Source organism: Neopelma chrysocephalum, unplaced genomic scaffold (genome assembly GCF_003984885.1).
Source record: "Neopelma chrysocephalum unplaced genomic scaffold, ASM398488v2 Primary Assembly neopelma1_84, whole genome shotgun sequence".
NCBI lineage: Eukaryota > Metazoa > Chordata > Aves > Passeriformes > Pipridae > Neopelma > Neopelma chrysocephalum.
In genome coordinates this window covers 8,690,454-8,707,437 of record NW_020897746.1, presented here as the reverse complement: position 1 = coordinate 8,707,437, position 16,984 = coordinate 8,690,454, and the positions used below count along the sequence as shown (strand labels likewise).

The window sequence follows — 16,984 nt, the reverse complement described above, 5'->3', positions numbered from 1 at the left end:
CGTGGGAATGACCGTGGGAGTGACCGATGCCGTGCGGGAAACCCACTGGGGACAAGTGAATAAGGGCCTGAGTCCTGACTGATCCCGACTGCCCCGCCCCGTGACGGCGTTCTGAGAACAGTCATTGAATTTACGGCATTTACAATATTTACACGCTGGGGCAGCACCGTGCCCGTACGCCCTGTGCCGGAGGCCGCTGCAGAGCCTCCCCGCCCGCTCAGAGAAGGGGCAGGCGGGCAGTGCCGGCCGGGCCGTGCCACAGCCGCGCTCCCGTCGCGACACTCGCCGTCCCTGTCGCGACACTCGCGGCCCCTCCCTCCGGCCCCGCCCCCGCCGGGTCATGCCCGGGCGCGCGCGCCGCTCCGGGTCTCGCGAGAGGCGGGCCCGGCCAAGATGGCGGCGCTGTGCGAGAGCTTCACGCTGCGCGGGCCCGGCCCGGGCGGCGGCCCCGGGATGAGCCTCGAGCCGGGCCCGGGCCCCGACCTCGTGCTGCTCACCGAGCGCGGCCGCGCCGCCACGCTCTTCAAGGTACCGCCCGCGCCTCCTCGGGGGGCGGCCCCGGCCTGCGAGGATCCCGCGCGGGGCACGGGCCGCGCTCCCTCCCTCCCTCATTCCCCCCTTCGTTCCCTCCCTCCCTCCCGGCCTGACCCGCCACCCCCGTCCCTCTGATTGTTCAGGTTATTTCTGCCTTTGCCGATGTTCTCTCCCCATTCCCCATCGCAATAATCACCTCCCTGCCGGAGCCGCGGGTGATGCCGCTCCCGCAGCGCCCGCGGAGCTCCGCGCTCGGCGCTGTGTCAGGTGCGGGGCTGGCGGCTGGAGGAGAAAAGGGTTTAGTTTGCAGCGCTTGGAACTGAAAATACGTGCTGGTCTGTGTTAATAATTTCGGTGACCGTAATAAGAAAACGAGGCAAATATTTGAATCTCTCTCTGTAAGTGGCTTTCACATCCATAGGTTTGGGGGTTGTAGTGACAGGACAAAGGAGAATGGGTTTAAACTGAGAGAGGGTAGATTTAGATTAGATATTGGGAAGAAAATGTTGACTGTGAGGGTGGGGAGGCCCTGGCACAGGTTGCCCAGAGAAGCTGTGGCTGCCCCATCCCTGGAAGTGTCCAAGGCCTGGTTGGACGGGACTTGGAGCAACCTGGGCTAGTGCAAGGTGTCCCTGCCCATGGCAGGGGGTGGAATGAGATGAACTTTAAGATCCCTTTCAACCCAAACCATTCTGTGATCTGAGTGGATTGATGATACAACCCCCTTTGAGTTGTTTATTCCAACTGCCAAGACCAAATGTGAGAACAGAACTATGTTATAAATACACCCCCTGTAGCTCTGGAGTGAGGAGAGGGGGTTGAGTGCCCTCAGAGCAGTCTGTAAATCACACAGAACAGGAGCTCAGACTGTACCATCCATTGCTCTTGGTCTCACTAACTCATCTTGAAATAGGAAGAGAAAAAACTCATGATTGTATTAGTGAGGAAAACCACATTCATTAGTGATTAAAATTAGTACCTGCCCTTTGGAACCTTCCTCACAGCTGTGCTGCATGGCATGAGCCCTTCAGACTGTTACAGGTCAAAGTCCTTTCTTATGTGAAAAGAAATAATTCTAATTGATGTAGAGTTCTTTCCTGTTATTCTGCAATCGCTGGTGTTAAAGTCAGGAACAGGAATGCTCCGGAGGAATTGGAGTTTCCATATTTTACTATTCTCATTCAGATCAGATGTTGCTGCCTTGCATTTCCTTTCTGGGATGAGAAAAGTCCCCAGAGTCATCTGTTATATGTTATATTTTAGTGACAGTGTCTTTGTTCTGACTCTTCCAGATCTCAGATCAGAAGCCTCTGGGCTGTTGGTCAGTGAAACATGGGCAGGTTCTCACCTGTCCTGTCGTGTGCAACTTTGAGACTTACGAGTACATCGCTGTTCATGATGACAAGGTGAGAGCCTTTATCCTTCTTTGGGGGAAAAGAGGATATGGTGGGTCCTCTGAGGGAGTGTGGGGAGGAAACTGGCAGTTTTTGGTTGAATGTAAAATTGTGGAGCCCTCACAGCACAGCAGTGACATGAGGGTCCTTGTGCTGAGCAGCAGTTACCTGGTGGCCCTTTAAAGCATTCTCAGTGCCTGCTGCATCGTTCCCTAAGGAGGAGTTATGACTCCTGTTGTGTCTCCAGTTACAGCTGCATGACCATTGTACTGAAATGGTTGTAGCAGTTCAGACCTCCAGCCTTATTTTTCTGCTCTTGTTTCACAGTTAAACATTTCTCTGTGCACACGTAGCATTGGCTTGGATTGTGCTGAGCCTTTGGCTTTTCCTTGTTGTTGTTGAGGAAATATCTTTCCTGACCCTTCATTTTACCTGGTACATTCTTTTCTCTGTCTTAATCTGTCTCCAGATTCATTTAGAGTTCTGCTGTATCTTTTTCCTTATTCTTTCCCATCCTTTCTTTCCAGTTCAAGATTTCTGAGCTTGGTTTCTATTCCAGTTATCTCTGCTTCAGCTTCTTCTCACACCAACCACCCCCCTGGGGCACTTCCCACTCAGATCCCCGTGACTACTTCCTGTGTATTTTCCTCCTGGTGCAATTTGCTGATATTTTGGGTTCTGAGAAGTCTGTTTGGTACTGTTTTATTTGGCTTACAAATGATGCTTTTCTTAAAGGTTTTAAGAATATGGAAGAACGAAGATGTTAACTTGGACAAGGCCTTTAAAGCAACAGTAAGTCTCTTCCTTGTGTTTGCTCTTATGGGAATGTTTTGGACCCTGGTGGAGGGAAGAGATGCTCTAATTTTCATAGTGTTGATCATATTTAGCTGACCAGTGTTTTAATTTGTGCTTCAGGATGTTGTGGAGTATTGCAGGAATCCACTTGGACTGACTTTATCATCAAAATATTGCTCTTAAAACGATTGGTATTCCAAGGCCAAAGTTTCTGAGGACTTTCTTTAAAGATGGTGAATTGTATTCAAATATAGATCTTTGTCTTCTGCTGATTGATGTGTTAAGCAGTACTTTGTGTGAACTCCTGACCCTCAGTTATGGTTTTTCTGATGTGATTCAGGGATGTGATGCTCATCCAGGCTTTTTGCTGGGCAGTGACTTGCATTATTTATAGTAGATCTACATTGTTAGGAATCTTAAAGTTTCATCATTCCTCTGTTAAAAGTTTATTGGAAGAATTTAAAAAAAATGAATAAAGCATTTGCCCTTCAAGGTAATGGACTGAAGAACCCCAATTTATTTTGGTTCTCTGCAGCTCTCAGCAGATGTGCACAGGATACATTCCCTGCCCCAGGGAGGGCCCGTGGTGCTGTTCAAGGGAGGGGGTGTCCGAACTCTGGATGTGCTTTTGGAAGCCCCACAACAAGAGATTGAAAACATTATCTCAGATGAAACCATCAGGTGAGTGAGGAACTTTATGGCACTTCTTTCTTGGAGGAACTTGCCCATGATGATGGAAGTTGTTCCCTTGTTGAGGGGGTGGGGAGAAGTCAAGGACCAAGATCTCGGGAAACATCGTTTTTCAAATCTCAGAATTATGTATATAAGTATCCTAAAAATAAGAAGCTGCCTAAAGAATGGTGTTCTGACTTTAGATATAAACCTAGAATTTGGAACATGCTCATGCAGTTTTCTGGTTTTAGGTGGAGTGGAGCTTTTATGGAAAGTCAACAACCTGTCGTAGTTTTCGCTACTGAGAAAGTGAGTCAAAGACTTTTCCCTTTTAAAAACTTCCATAGCAGCAGATCTTAGTGCTTTTTTCAAAATCCATCACCTGTTTCATTTGCTTTTAAGAGCTTTTAGTGAAATCATTATCCTGATTTAATCAATGCAGCAGTTAAATGGAAGTTGTGTTGCTTTTGGGGCTGGGCTCTTAGAACTTCAGAGAACAATTAAGATGAAACACAGCAAACATTGTGAGACTCTTCATTGCTCATTGTGAAGATCTTAGTAGGATTTATATTTTTTGTAAAGGAATTATACATGAATCTATCTTTATTCAAATGCTTCTTTCTGTGAATCCATTTGTTACATCAAATTAGAATTTTCTTTACGTGCCACAAATTCCTAATTTTGCATAACATTCAGAGTTAAGCAGTACTAATGTCTGAATTTCTGTTCTGTCTTCTTTGTGTAAATTAAAGGATCATGTTATTTTTTTGTTTTAGGATGGGGACTTTTTTGTCTATGTACAGAAACCCAAGCTGAATAGTCTCCACAAATACAGGCTGGAACCACAGGAATCATCTAAACCACTGAATTTCACAGCATATCTAAAAAACCAAACTGTCACTCTTCTGTGTTTGTGTAAGTTACCTTTTCTAACAGGATAATGAAGCAAGGACTTGTATGAAAGGACATGAAATGTTGATATTTATGAATGGTTGTTTAATATTTTTAGCTCTTTAAACTTTCTAAACCAGCTAGAAGTGGTAATTAAACCTTCCTAATACTTTAACTGTTCCTACCTGTTATCACTTGTACTTTGTAGATCTCCTGCTGTACCTTTATTTTGCTGCTTTGCATCACAATGTGTCCTTTTAATATCCTGTGTGATTTCTTCCTTGAGCATTCACTGGATTTTGTTATTTTTAGATGTACTTTTGCCATATCGTATCAAATAATTTTTCCACAAGAGCAGATGATAAAAAAGAGTAATCACTTCTTTTGGACAGATTCCAATGACTCTGTGTACCAGGTTCTGATACCTCTGCAGCAAGATACTGAAGAGGAAGAACAAATTTTGCCCAAGTCACTGCTACTAAACCTTTCAGTGTCTGGGAGTGTTCTGAAAGGAACATCTTTGGTAGTCCTGGATAAAGACCACGTGGCAGTGCTGGGCAGTCTGGCTGCACCTGACAAAGAACCCAAAGGTAACTTGAAAAATCAGGGTAAGATGTCACGAGATCTAAAATTTCCTTAAGCAAAGCACTAAGGAGGAAAATTGTGCTGCCCCTCTTGTTTAAAACTCTTCACTTGGAAAACCAGCTCACCTTTAAACACTGAGCTCCAACCTCAGTGACATCATTGCTAATGCTGGATACTTGTTTTGAAACAGTTATTTCTGTTTCCACAAGTGCTTGTAACGGAAAGTAGCAAAGGCAAGTGTAGCATTTATGTTGCTTTTTGGGTTTGTAACTCCCATCCTTTTCTTTAGAGTGCCTGACCATATGGAATACAAAATTTCAGACGTTGCAAACCTCGAAGGAGCTGCCCCTGGGAACCAGTGGCCAGGTAAGTTCAGTCTGGATTTGTCCCCATTTGTGTGTTTGCCAGCAGGGCTGCAGAGCTCTGCTGAGGAGCAGTGGGGGCCAACTCCTGAAGCAAAATTAATATTGACCAGTCGATGGGTTATTTCTCTTGGAATATTTAGCAGGAGATGGGTGGCTTTTGGCAATTTCTTTGATTAATTTAGTACCTTCTCATTTGTCATGGTCTTGATTGTTTGGTGCAAATGAAATCACTAATTAAATACAAAACCCAGCCAGTTGTTCTGTTCAGATAATTTGCAGTTGATGGCCTAAATGATTCTATGATCTCCCTGAACAGTATTTCAAGGTAATTTCAAGTGTCAATTAAAACAACACCTAAGTAATAAATGCACCAGTGAACTGGAACAGCTGACTGGTTTTGTCTTAATACTGCACAAGAGGGAACCTAAAAAGAAAAATTATCAGTGGACTTAATGCCTCAGAGCAGCCACTGTGCTTTAAAACATCTCTGTAAAAATACCCAACAGAAAACTTCTAATTTCTGTATGTAAAATTAGCAGATAATGAAGATCTGCTAACAAGTGTTAAACCTGCTGAAAGTAATTTAAAATAATCTGATCACTGACTTTTAGCTGAATTTTATAGTCAGGAGTTCCCCATCAGCTTGTGCAGAACACACTTCTCTGCTCATCTCATTAATGGTACATTTTAATATTTTGCAGTTGTGGTGTTATGAGGAAAAATTTTTTTTAACTCATGGCAAAGTGCTGACTGTGATTATGTACAAGTGTGAAACTTCATCCCTGGCAGCTGCTGTGGGAAAGCTCAAGGACAGTCAAACCCCTGGTAAGATTTTTTTATAATTACAGGGAAAAACTCTTGTAAAAGAAAGACTTCTAAATTTGTGTAAAAGTTATTTTAATGCAGCCCTATAAAAATCAATTGATTCTGAACACCTTGAAGTTACCTAACCCTGTATTGTGTTCTTGGCTGTTAAAGGTGTTCCTGCTGGGAACACCAAAGCACACAAATGTTTGAATTTTTGTGACTTCACTTAACCTGGGTTGTCATTCAGGTACTGGAAAATTACTGAAAATACTGGAATGCTGGTGCTGAATACTGAAAACAAAAGGAAGTGCTCTTTCCTAAAATATATTTTCAAGGAGTTTGTGATTAGATAGAGCAATGTCAAACCTTAGAATGTGAACTGCAGTTTAAAATTGTTCTGTCATAGTGGTTTTCATTGAACATTGCATTGGGAAAATGTTCTTGCAAGTAATGCTCAGAATAAATTGTGTAATAACTTCTTTTCCTCCCAGAGGCAAAATGAAGAAACAGGATGAGAAAAAGTGTTGCTGAGATAAAACTGGCAACTTCCTTTGCATAAAATCACTTGGGTTATATTTCAGAAAGTATCTATTAGCATAAAAAGTTAATGCAGTATTCATACTTTAATAAAGGTGCTTTAAATATTACCTTCATATAGTTTCATTTGTGTGTTCACAGGTGTGTCTTCCTTTGTGAACTGGGACACCCTGGAAGGTGAAGAGCTGGTGGTTTCCTTTCAGTCCCAGGAGTCTGTAGCTCTAAAATCTGAGTCCAGAATGAATGTAAGTTGGCATTAGGGTCATGTGAGGTTTTTGTTTGTCTTGCCTCTTCCCCATGCTGCTAATTCCTTTTAGCTGTTGTAGCAGAAGGAAATTTCACTTTGTGTTGCTCATTGTTTCTGACACTGTTCCTGGAATTGGAGTTACTAGTTGTAATGTGTGCAGTAAGTTGACACATGAAGTTCCTGGTTGTCTTGCCTGAAATCCTTAAATGAATAGTCACTGAATAGTAACTGTTTGTTTTTCTTTGCCATAGTTAAGATCAAGAAGGAGCAATGTTGCCAAAGTACAGCCAGAGAACTTCTCAGTTGGGCAGCTCTTACTAAATCTCAAAGTAAGTAAACCAAATATCCTCAAGCAGTGTTTAGACTGCTCAGAATATTCCAGGTGTCTCTTTTGCTATTATCTTCTTCCATGTCCTCTTGCACACATCAGGTTGACAAAGCTGCCTTGGACAGGTGAGTTGAAGGATGTTATTAATTGTGCAAGAACAGAATTTGGGAAATTCAGTTTTGTCATAGGAGGGTGTTTGAGAACTGTGCAGTGCAGGGCTTATAGCAGCTGAGTTCTGAAAACTTGCACAAATTTGTTCATTTTTAATGACAACCTCTTACAGTAAATAAGGTGGGAGGATATTTCACTTAAACTCTGCTTTTTTACGTTCTTATTTACGGGTTTAATTTTGTTGAAGGCAGTTTGACTCTGTGAAGTCTGAATGCTGGGAAATCCACTGCAAATGCAGGAATAAGCTATTTAATTCCTTTCTGGAACTCACTGACAGTGTTGTGGTAGGTTAAGTTTCCGCTCCTGTGTGAATGTACCTGTATTTCACCTGTGGCTGAACACCTTGGGAATGTTCCTGAAGTAAAAGGTGATTAATCCATGAGTAGCTGAAAGATACAGTTACCTGAGTTCAGAGACAGTAACTACCTCATTTGGCTCTTTCATGCTTGATTGATTATCAAAACACAGAGTGGTGAGGGATTTTTCTGTAAATGTTTTTAGCTTGAGATCAAAACTAAGTCTGTTTCTACTTGGTCTAATCAGTACCTGGACAGTTCTCCAACCCGTGCCTTGTGTTTCTAAGTTGTGCAATATTTGTCTTTTCCAGGATGCTCCTACAAACGTGTTAGAAAATGAACTGAAACAACTGATGTCAAAAACACAGACACCAGATTTACAAGCTGCCATTGGGAGTGTGGTCACTGCCCTGACAAACAGATGTAAAGCAAACCCAAGGTACTACCCTCAAAGTTTCCTGCTGCAGATAGTGGAAACCCGAGACTTGTCCTACAGGTAATGAATGACTCTGCTCTTATTAAACAGTGGGGAGTAGTCTTTAAATATAAAATTAAAAAAATAGAAATCCCTTTCTTTATAAAGCACTCTTGAATTATCAGAATTTACTGTCAAAGGTGCTTATTTTCTGATGAAGCTGGTGTTTTACGTAAAAATCCAGCTGGGGGAGCAAGATTAGTACCACTGCCTTGGTTGTAAATGTAGTTCTCGGTGGGTGTGAACTGTGCAACCTGTTAATTGCTTATTTTTACAGTTTATGTCCAGATTTAATGCCCATTGCATTGGAAAAAAGAGATTTCTATCTCTTACAAATCTGCTTACAACGGTTTCCAGATATTCCTGAAGAAATGACCTATGCTTGCTTGAAAACATTTTTAAGGTAACTTGAAATCACTTCTTTTTTTCTTCACCAACTTTCAGTATATGTTTTTACTTTCATAGTAAGCTTCAAAGGGTGTGTACTGCTGGTGGGTTGATGGCATTGCTGATTTGTAAAGCTAATGATTAAAAGTCTTAAATGTGTGGCATTTTCTTCTGCAGTGTCAGTGACGCCTATCTTCGAGCGACAGATGTGGATCTGGACTCTGTCATCTGTTACATTGATGTTGAATTCAACAATAAGGAAGTTAAGACTGAAATTGTAGAAAATGGTTTCAATGCAGAGCTGGACCAGGACACGTGTGATACCAAAATCCCAAGGCAAAGCCATTCCAAGAGCGATGGTGAATCCTGCCCCATTGGACCTCACAGGGCAGCACTGTTGTATCCTCTGTGCAATGAGGGAAAGCCAGTGCACTGTGTGTGCTGTGGATGCTTCTATTTGACATATCTTCTATTATTGCTGAAAATTTTGGATAAGAGAAGTTCTTACTCAGTGGAAAAATGGTTTGGGATATGGAAGCATACAATGGTTTGGGTTGGAAGGGATCTTAAGGCTCATCCAGTCCCACCCTGTGCCGTGGGCAGGGACACCTTCCACTAGCCCAGGTTGCTCCAAGCCCTGTCCAACCTGGCCTTGGACACTTCCAGGGATGGGGCAGCCACAGCTTCTGTGGGCAACTTGTACCAGGGCCTCCCCACCCTCACAGAGAAGAATTCCTTCCTAACATCTAACCTAAATTTCCCCTCTTTCAGTTTGAGTTGTATAAGTAGAAAATGTATAGGAACTAGAAAATTTTTACCGAGCTACATATATAGAACCATATAACTTTTAGAAAGCATCTACACCAAATTAAACTTACATTATTGCAAAACTGTTCTCTATTCAAGAGAAAATGGTATCAGTGATTTGGATGTTTGCCTCTTGAAACACATGAGCCAGTTACATCCTTGCAGTGAACACAACTGTTCAAGGTACCTGTTTTGTGATGTTTTAGTTGCTGTCAGTATTTCATGATAGAAATAAGGATGATTCAAGTAGGACTTGTCTCAAAGAACCTGGAGAGATATTATATTTAGAATTCACTCTGGTTTGTAGAAACTGGTATTTTTCCTGCAGTTTTATTCCCTTAATAGCACTGCCCAGAAATGCTGTTCTCCATTCAGCTTATAGTGAAACGTTTCTTTTGCCTCACCTGAAAAACCTCCCAGCTCAACAAGTTATTGTGAGTATGTTGACTTTGAAAAGTGTAAAAACCCTTGTTATTTTGTGGGGAGAGAAAGAAAAGAGAGTTTTTCAATTGTATGTGAGAAACTCACCACTCTTAGTGGGGTCTGAATAACAAATTAATGCACAAAAATTAAATTAAGGTGCCTAGTAAGATTTAATGTTAAAGAATGTCACAGTTTTCCACATATGTTTGAAAATTTTACTAATTTTTGTAGTCTTTGCTTATTTTAGAACATAAGTAAGAAACCCTCTTTATGACTCAGCCTACTTGGAAAATGTTGCTTATATTTTGTTAAAAAGTAATGATGCTTTTGCTTGATTTAGATGCTTCTTAAAAAAGGAACAAGACGTTGATTTAGTCAGTTCCATCAGCAACAGAAATTTAAAAAATATGAGAAACAAACTGTACACTCTGTATAATGTCAAATGTAACACAAATCAAGATCTTCTCAAAACATCTCAGTTGAAGGAAAAAACCCACCAAACTCCCCTGTTCCTCAAAACCTGAACTACAACTTCAAGAACTGTGTGTACCTGAGTGTATATGTGGCTTTCCAATGATTTCAGAAAAAACATCTCAGAACTGACACATCTGCTTATTGACCTTATTCTGACCACTAGCAATTTATTTTGGGGTACTGAAAGTGAAAGTGGGACTAAGATTGTTAATGTTGATACAGGTTTTAGGAAAGTTCCTAGAAAGGTCTTTGAATTACGTTGCACTGGCACAATCACTGGAACAATGGTTACCCCTGACTGTAATTTACACTGAATATTGCTGAGAATTTTCAAACATCCAGCTGTGGGTGGTGTAAGAGAACCATAAAACTTGTTTTTAATGTGTAGTATACAGATATCTATGTTGCTTTAACGAACAAATTAAAGAAAACTTCATGAGTATTACTGTGAGCAGGACAAAACCCCTCAGTCTGTTAAATGTTTGCCCTTTAAAAATATTCTGACTTTTCTCCCTTTAGCTGTTTCTCAGGTATTTGTATTACCTGTACGTGAAATGCAGTGAAAAAGTGAATACCACTCTTCCTGGAGTTCGCTCTCCCACTATAAATCAGGTGAGAAATTCGTTCTAAAAGTTGTATTTCCTTCTCTTTCTGTGGTGTGTAACTTGGTGAGTAGCTGTGAATATCTGAAATCAACTGACATCTACATTCATTTTAAAAAGTATTAATACAACCTGTGTTGTCAGATGTTACACTTTAACAATGAAAACCCAAATATAATGCCTTACAATATGAGCCCCTGCATTTTGCATTAGAAATTAGTTTCAGAGTTGAGCTTTTAAAGCAAAATCTGTGTCATTTGCAGATTGTGAAGTGTAATTGTTCTTTTCTTGGTTTATCTTCAGATCATGGATTGGATGTGCCTGTTACTTGATGCTCATTTCACAGTCATGGTGATACTGCCAGAAGCAAGAGAGTTGCTTTCAAACCTGCATAAGTTTGTGAGAGCCCAAGTAAGTTGCATCTTCTGGGATGATTATTTCATTTTCAGTTGGGTTTAGAATCACTGAGGAGGGTGAAAGCAGACAGCAGCAAATTATATAGTGAATAAATAATGTCTGTCCTCCTCTGTGTGCTCCTTCCTGAGCAGGAAATGGCAGTTGCTTCTGTCTCATTCTGATTTCAAAAGCTGCTATGTTTGTTTCGTTTAAATATCTAAAACTGTGCAGAACCACAGATAGTTCCACGGGATGATGATGTGTTAAAAGAATTAAATATATTTTACTCTAAATGTCTATGTTTTCTGTTTTTTAGGTGAGGTTCTACTCTGAACTCAACAAGATTGAAGGAAGTTTGAGGGAATTACAAAGACTTAACCACCTGAGAGACTCTCAGACCTATTCTATTGAAGTGCTGGAAATCATTTGAATTGGAAATTCACTATTAACACATTTATTTTTTATTGATTCCTTTTATGACAGGGATGTATTAGCACTCCATATTGGGGATGTGAAAAGTTGTTTTCTACATAGGAGGAGCCCGGTTACTCTGTAGCTACATGGGGGTTGTAAGTTTGAAACTCATGTATTAAAAGCTCTCTTTTTGACTGGATGAGAAGCTGGATGCTTGATTATATTTTCATGTTGTATTTTGATACTTAATCCTAAGAACATCCTAAAATACCCCGTGATTCTTGGCCAGACACAAGGTGGTTGTGGCAGAAATGCTGAGGGCACTTGCTGGACTTGGGCTGTGTAACTTTGGAAGAGCTGCTCCCACAGCTGAAAGCCTTAAGACACTTTGGAAGTTGACCTGTTCCAGTTGTGTTTATACACTGTTTGTCAGTACCAAATGTATATAAAAGTAAAATTTAAAAAAAAAAAACCACTGCAATGGCAGCTGAAGATTCATATAGAGGGGAACTTCTTGGCACTGGTAGCAGTTGTTTTCCATTTTCTGAACAAGAAAACTCAGAATTTAAAATAAGAACATTCTTAACTACATCAATCTGTTTTCTCCAAGTACTTTTTCAACTAGTGTACACTTCAGCTTAGTTAACCTCATCTATACTGCTTCAATTCTTGCATTTCAAAGTATATCATAGTTTTAGATTGGGTTTGACTCTCTTTAAAATAAAAAGTGATGAAGTTTTATGAAAACAACATTTGATGAAGGTTTGTACAGGTATAAGCATCTGTTGAATTATACTTCTGGTGAAAATGGCAATTGGGAATACATTGAATTACCCCAGCAAAAGTCATGCAAGCCCTTGCTTCCTAGGACTGACTTTTAGCCTGCAGCTGAGCTCTGGTGTAACATTACTCAGCAACACCTTGGTGTCTTAGAAAAATGTACATGGAACTGATTTGAGAGATAAACACTTAAATTCAATTCCTAATACAAGTTATGAAATAATTGGAGGGAAGGACTGGACAAAAGTGTCTCAATAATTTAAGCAAGAGCATATGCTGCTTGTTCTGAATGCCATCCAGCTGTAGGTTCTTTCTCTTATCCTTAGAGAGAGGAACCCATCCAGACAACAGCTTGGAACAACTGGGCTATTCATCTTCTCCAAAGTGCCTTGTGAAAGGAGGCTTTTTCTCCATCTGTCCTGAGCATGGAGGCAGGGTAGGGCCTCCAACCAAAAGTTCCTCTTCCTACTGTATTCAGTTCAGTAATAAATATGTTCATTTAACCATACCAGCAAAAAGGAACTTCAAGTTTCTAATCAATATGTTCTATTCTGAGTGGACATGAGTAGGTTAAGGGGTTAAGGTTGATTTCTCTGTGCTGAGCTGTGTGTTGGAAAGGACTAATTTATAGTCCTGACCCTGAAAGTTAATGTACCTCTCTATGCATCCATTTCTCCACCTATAAAATTATGTCCTGTTCAGTAAGCACTTCTACATCACCAACTGCTAAATAAGAGATGGGATTAAGAGACAAGGTATTCGGACTCACAGTTCAGAAGCAAAATGTTTCTTAGCACCTTTGATCTCCTCCAGGTACCCAAAATACACAGAATTTCAGAGATAATAATGCTCTCATAGTGCTGCAGGCTGTGTGATTAGTGCAGTAGATGCACTACATACTTTTGCTGGATTCTCAGTGTATAGAGGGCAGAATGCACAGATGGTTTTTCCAAGATCACAAAGGGAGGCAGTGAAATAACCTCCCTCAAAATGTGTATCTGTGTATTCATGTTTTTGAAGAGTTACCACAATCCTTTGCAATCTTGTAAGAGGTTGCAAAAATTAGCCTGACATAAGCAATCTAAAGGTAATTTCGAAGGTTCAGAATGCAAATTGAGTCTAAAGGTGTAAATGGGGTTGGGCAACATGTTGCTGTGTGTGTCTCATCCTGTGCTTAGACCAAGGTTCAGCCTGTGCAGCTGCAACACTACGTAAGAGAGGTGCAGATAAAAAGCTGGATGTAAGAGTGCAAACAGGGCTAAACCCTGCTGCCATTCTTGCATACTTGCAGGTTTGTGGGTTTAATGAGGTGCTTGGCTTGAGCAACAGGTTAATGAACAAAAGGCACTTCAAAAATGACTCTGGAAGGACAGAAATGAAATGACACATTGAAAATGGAGCTGCCACGCTTGTGGCATGGCCAGGGTTGGGGTTTACCTTGCTCAGAAGCATAAGCAAGGGACTGAGAGAAAATTAACATGTGACTGGATTGATTTGCTAATGATAAAGCTTCAGGCTCTCTGGAATCCCAGAGCTCTGTCGATTTAGCAATGACAAGAAGGCTGGTTGTAAGAAATGCAAGATGTTTGCGTGCCTTGGGCCAGCTCTCAGTTTGTACTGAAACTGATACCTTGAATTCCAGCGATGCTGTTGGAAACCCAACAGTGCAACTGTCGATTTTTTAGCCCTTTGGGGGCTCTGGCAAATGGGAAAACCAGAGGGAGCACAAAATAGATGATGTAGTGATCCAGTGAACTGTGCACACAGAGTAGATGGATAAAAACGCTAATGGTGGGTCCATATGTGATCTCAGTCTGTGCTTTACAGTGACTGGCTGTGTAAAGGTGAGCTGTAAGAGGGGTTTAGTGGGTGAGGAGTTAAAGTATGACAGGGGAACTGCTTGTTGCGGGTGGCGGAGGAGGGAAACCTCTCCCGAGGGAACATCCAGGGGCTCTGGTTTTGGTGGGGGGTGAAGCGCCTTGTGTGGAGCCCCTGCCCGGGGCCCACCTCGCTTACGGCTGTGCCCGGGGGGCTCGGGGCTGAGGGCGGGCACAGCCCGGGGGTCCCTCGGGAGAGAGACACGCTGGGCTCGGGGACCAAGAGTCGGGGGTGGGCACACGGTGAGCCCGGGGCAGGTCCGGCCGTGGGGGCACAGCGGGGCCGCCCGGCTGAGGGAGCCCCGCGGGGGCTGCTGGGGCCAGCGGGGACAGGGGCGAGCTGAGCAGGGTTGGAGCCGGGGGCAGCTGGGGCCGGGGTCGGTGCCCGGGGCAGTGTCAGGGGCAGTCGGTGCCGGGGGTCGGTACCAGAGGCAGTGCGGGTCGAGGATCGGGGTCGGGGTTCGGTGGCAATGCCAGCGGTCGGTGGCGCTGCTGTGGGGGTCTGTGTCAGTGCCGTGGGTCGGTGTCGGTCCCGGTGTGTCCCGCTGTATCCCGGTGTATCCCGGTGTATCCCGGTGGGTCCCGGCTCTCCCCCCGTCCCTCAGCGGTTCCCCCTCAGCCGCGCCGGGAGCGCCCCCTGGCGGCGGCGGCGCGCAGCGCGGTCGGTCGGTCACGTGAGCGCGCTCGGGGCCTGGTGCCGCTTCCCCCAGTCAGCGCGAGCGGCCGAGGCGCAGGCGGGGAAACAAGATGGCGGCCGGCGGCGATCCGGAGCGGGGCGCCGGCGATTCGCGCTGAGCCGCGGCCCTCCCGGCCCGGCCCCCCCCCGGCCCGGCCCCGCGCCCGAGCGGGGCGCGGAGCCTCCCCGTAGCCGCCTGTCCGGACTTCCGAGCGCCCTCCCGAGCCGCCCTTCCCACCACCCCCCCCCGCCTCCCTTCCCCCTTCCCTCGGCCAGCGCCCAGCGATGCGGGGCCGGCGCGGGAGGCCGCCCAAGCAGCAGCAGCCGGCGGCGGCCGCCGCTCCGGCGAGCGCCCCGGCCCCGGCGGGCCCCATCGGCGGGCTGCGCTCCCGGCAGCGCGGCAGCAGCCGCGGCAGGTGGGCGGCCGCGGCCCAGCCGGAGACGGCGGGGCCCAAGCAGAAGGGAGCCGGCGCTGCCCAGGCCTCGCCGCCCGCCGCCGCCTCGCCCAGGGGGGGCGGCAAGAGGAAGGCGGGCGGCGGCGGCGGCACCCCCGGTGGGGGAGGCAGCGGCGGTAAGGGCAGGGGCAGGGCCGGGGCGGCAGGAGCAGGGGGAGGAGGAGGAGGCGCAGGAGGCAGCTGCAACAGCCAAGGCAGGGCTGCCTCGTCCAGGAGGAGCATCAGCAAAGTGGTGTACGACGATCATGAGAGCGAGGAGGAGGAGGAGAGCATGGTGTCCGAGGAGGAGGAGGAGGGAGACCCCGAGGATAACCAGAACTCCGAGGAGGAAGAGGAGGAGGAGATAATGGAGGAGGAGGACGACGACGACTCCGACTACCCCGAGGAGATGGAGGATGAGGACGACGCCAGTTATTGCACTGAGAGCAGCTTCAGGAGCCACAGCACCTACAGCAGCACCCCAGGTAGAGAGCCCGTGGGCGAACTCAAACAAGTCGAGGGGTCCCCCACATGCTCCCTCTAGGTTTGCAGATCCAGTCCGCGCTCCCAGGCGCGGTGTGAGGGATTTCTGCGAGCACTCCCGGGGACAGGGGGTTGCAAATAACCGGTGGCAACCCCGCGGATGCGGGAGCATTAGAAGATGCTCACAAACACATGCACCGAGAGGAGGGAGGAGGGCGGGCAGGACCGGCTGTAACAAGGGGATGCTTTGCAAATATGCGCGTGGATTGTGGTGCCTGCAGAAATGATCCACCTGAACGTGTTGCAAACGATGTCAAAAGTGCGTGGAGCATTTCTCTTTAAATTTAAAAGCAAGGGCAGCGACAGGCACGCCTTGCAAAGAGGTCCTTTCAATTAAACACAGGAAGAGATGGCTTGTGCTCGCGAATGTAACTTGATGTTGAAAGGAAAGGAGGCACATACAACTTGGAAGTGGCCTAAAAAAAAAAAAAAACGAAAACCCCAGAAACACTGAAAATTTTCAGGCTTTGGAAATCAGAGCTATAACTGGATCCAGTATTTACTGGCTTTAAGACAAAAGTAGCTTTCCAAGGAGGGAAATGAGGTGCATTGTTCAAAATGGAGATTGCATTGTTATAGTTTAGGGAAAAGTGCACAGGGCCTCATTGCAAGGGTGTAAACCTTGTTTTAGTTAAGCACGAAGATTAAAAGGTGGAGGTCGAGTCAGAAGTCTTGGGTTTAAATGCTGCGTTTATCTTAAGATATAGCAACCTTTAAAACTTGTGCTGGGGTTACAACTCGTTAAACATCATTGTGGTTATTTTTTTTTTTTAATTCTAGTGGCAAATTTGGGCACAATTTTTTAAGGCCTGCTCTTCTGTGTGTCCTTAATTGGTTCATTAACCATGTGGGTTTCAACCTTCAAAAATTCTTTTATTTAAACTTAAGCACTTAGGATTTTTTTGAACTCATTCTAGAATGGAGTCCAAGCTTAGAATATTTTATTTTTTTTTTTTTTTAAAGTCTCTGAACCAGGAGATTAGTTAAGCACCTCTGGTGATTTGGGCTCCAGTTGTACACTGCTGGTGTACAAGTGTTTGGCCAGTTTGTAAGAGGGAAGGAACAGGTTGTTGG

General features: G+C 44.5%; 2 protein-coding genes across 19 annotated transcripts in view; both read left to right on the top strand.

The window, feature by feature from the left end:
• Positions 1-392: 392 nt before the first annotated feature.
• Positions 393-11,803, top strand: NOL11 (nucleolar protein 11). Its single transcript, XM_027692008.1, has 18 exons — positions 393-528; positions 1,827-1,940; positions 2,664-2,720; positions 3,259-3,404; positions 3,647-3,704; positions 4,172-4,310; positions 4,679-4,876; positions 5,161-5,237; positions 5,938-6,061; positions 6,722-6,825; positions 7,079-7,156; positions 7,934-8,118; positions 8,375-8,500; positions 8,662-8,883; positions 9,647-9,725; positions 10,708-10,800; positions 11,094-11,201; positions 11,503-11,803. Exons 1-18 carry the CDS (start codon positions 394-396, stop codon positions 11,614-11,616), a joined length of 2,157 nt encoding a protein of 718 aa, XP_027547809.1. The 5' UTR covers position 393; the 3' UTR covers positions 11,617-11,803.
• Positions 11,804-15,058: 3,255 nt separating this feature from the next.
• The window catches only part of BPTF (bromodomain PHD finger transcription factor), a 62,010-nt gene continuing 60,084 nt past the window's right edge, over positions 15,059-16,984 (top strand). For 10 of the 18 annotated variants that reach the window (XM_027691989.1, XM_027691985.1, XM_027691983.1 and 7 more), the window contains exon 1: positions 15,660-15,852. In XM_027691989.1, the coding sequence (XP_027547790.1) occupies positions 15,660-15,852 (193 nt within the window). Of the gene's footprint in view, positions 15,853-16,984 lie in introns of all 18 variants that reach the window. The other 8 variants (XR_003535637.1, XR_003535636.1, XR_003535635.1 and 5 more) reach the window with 3 other exon arrangements.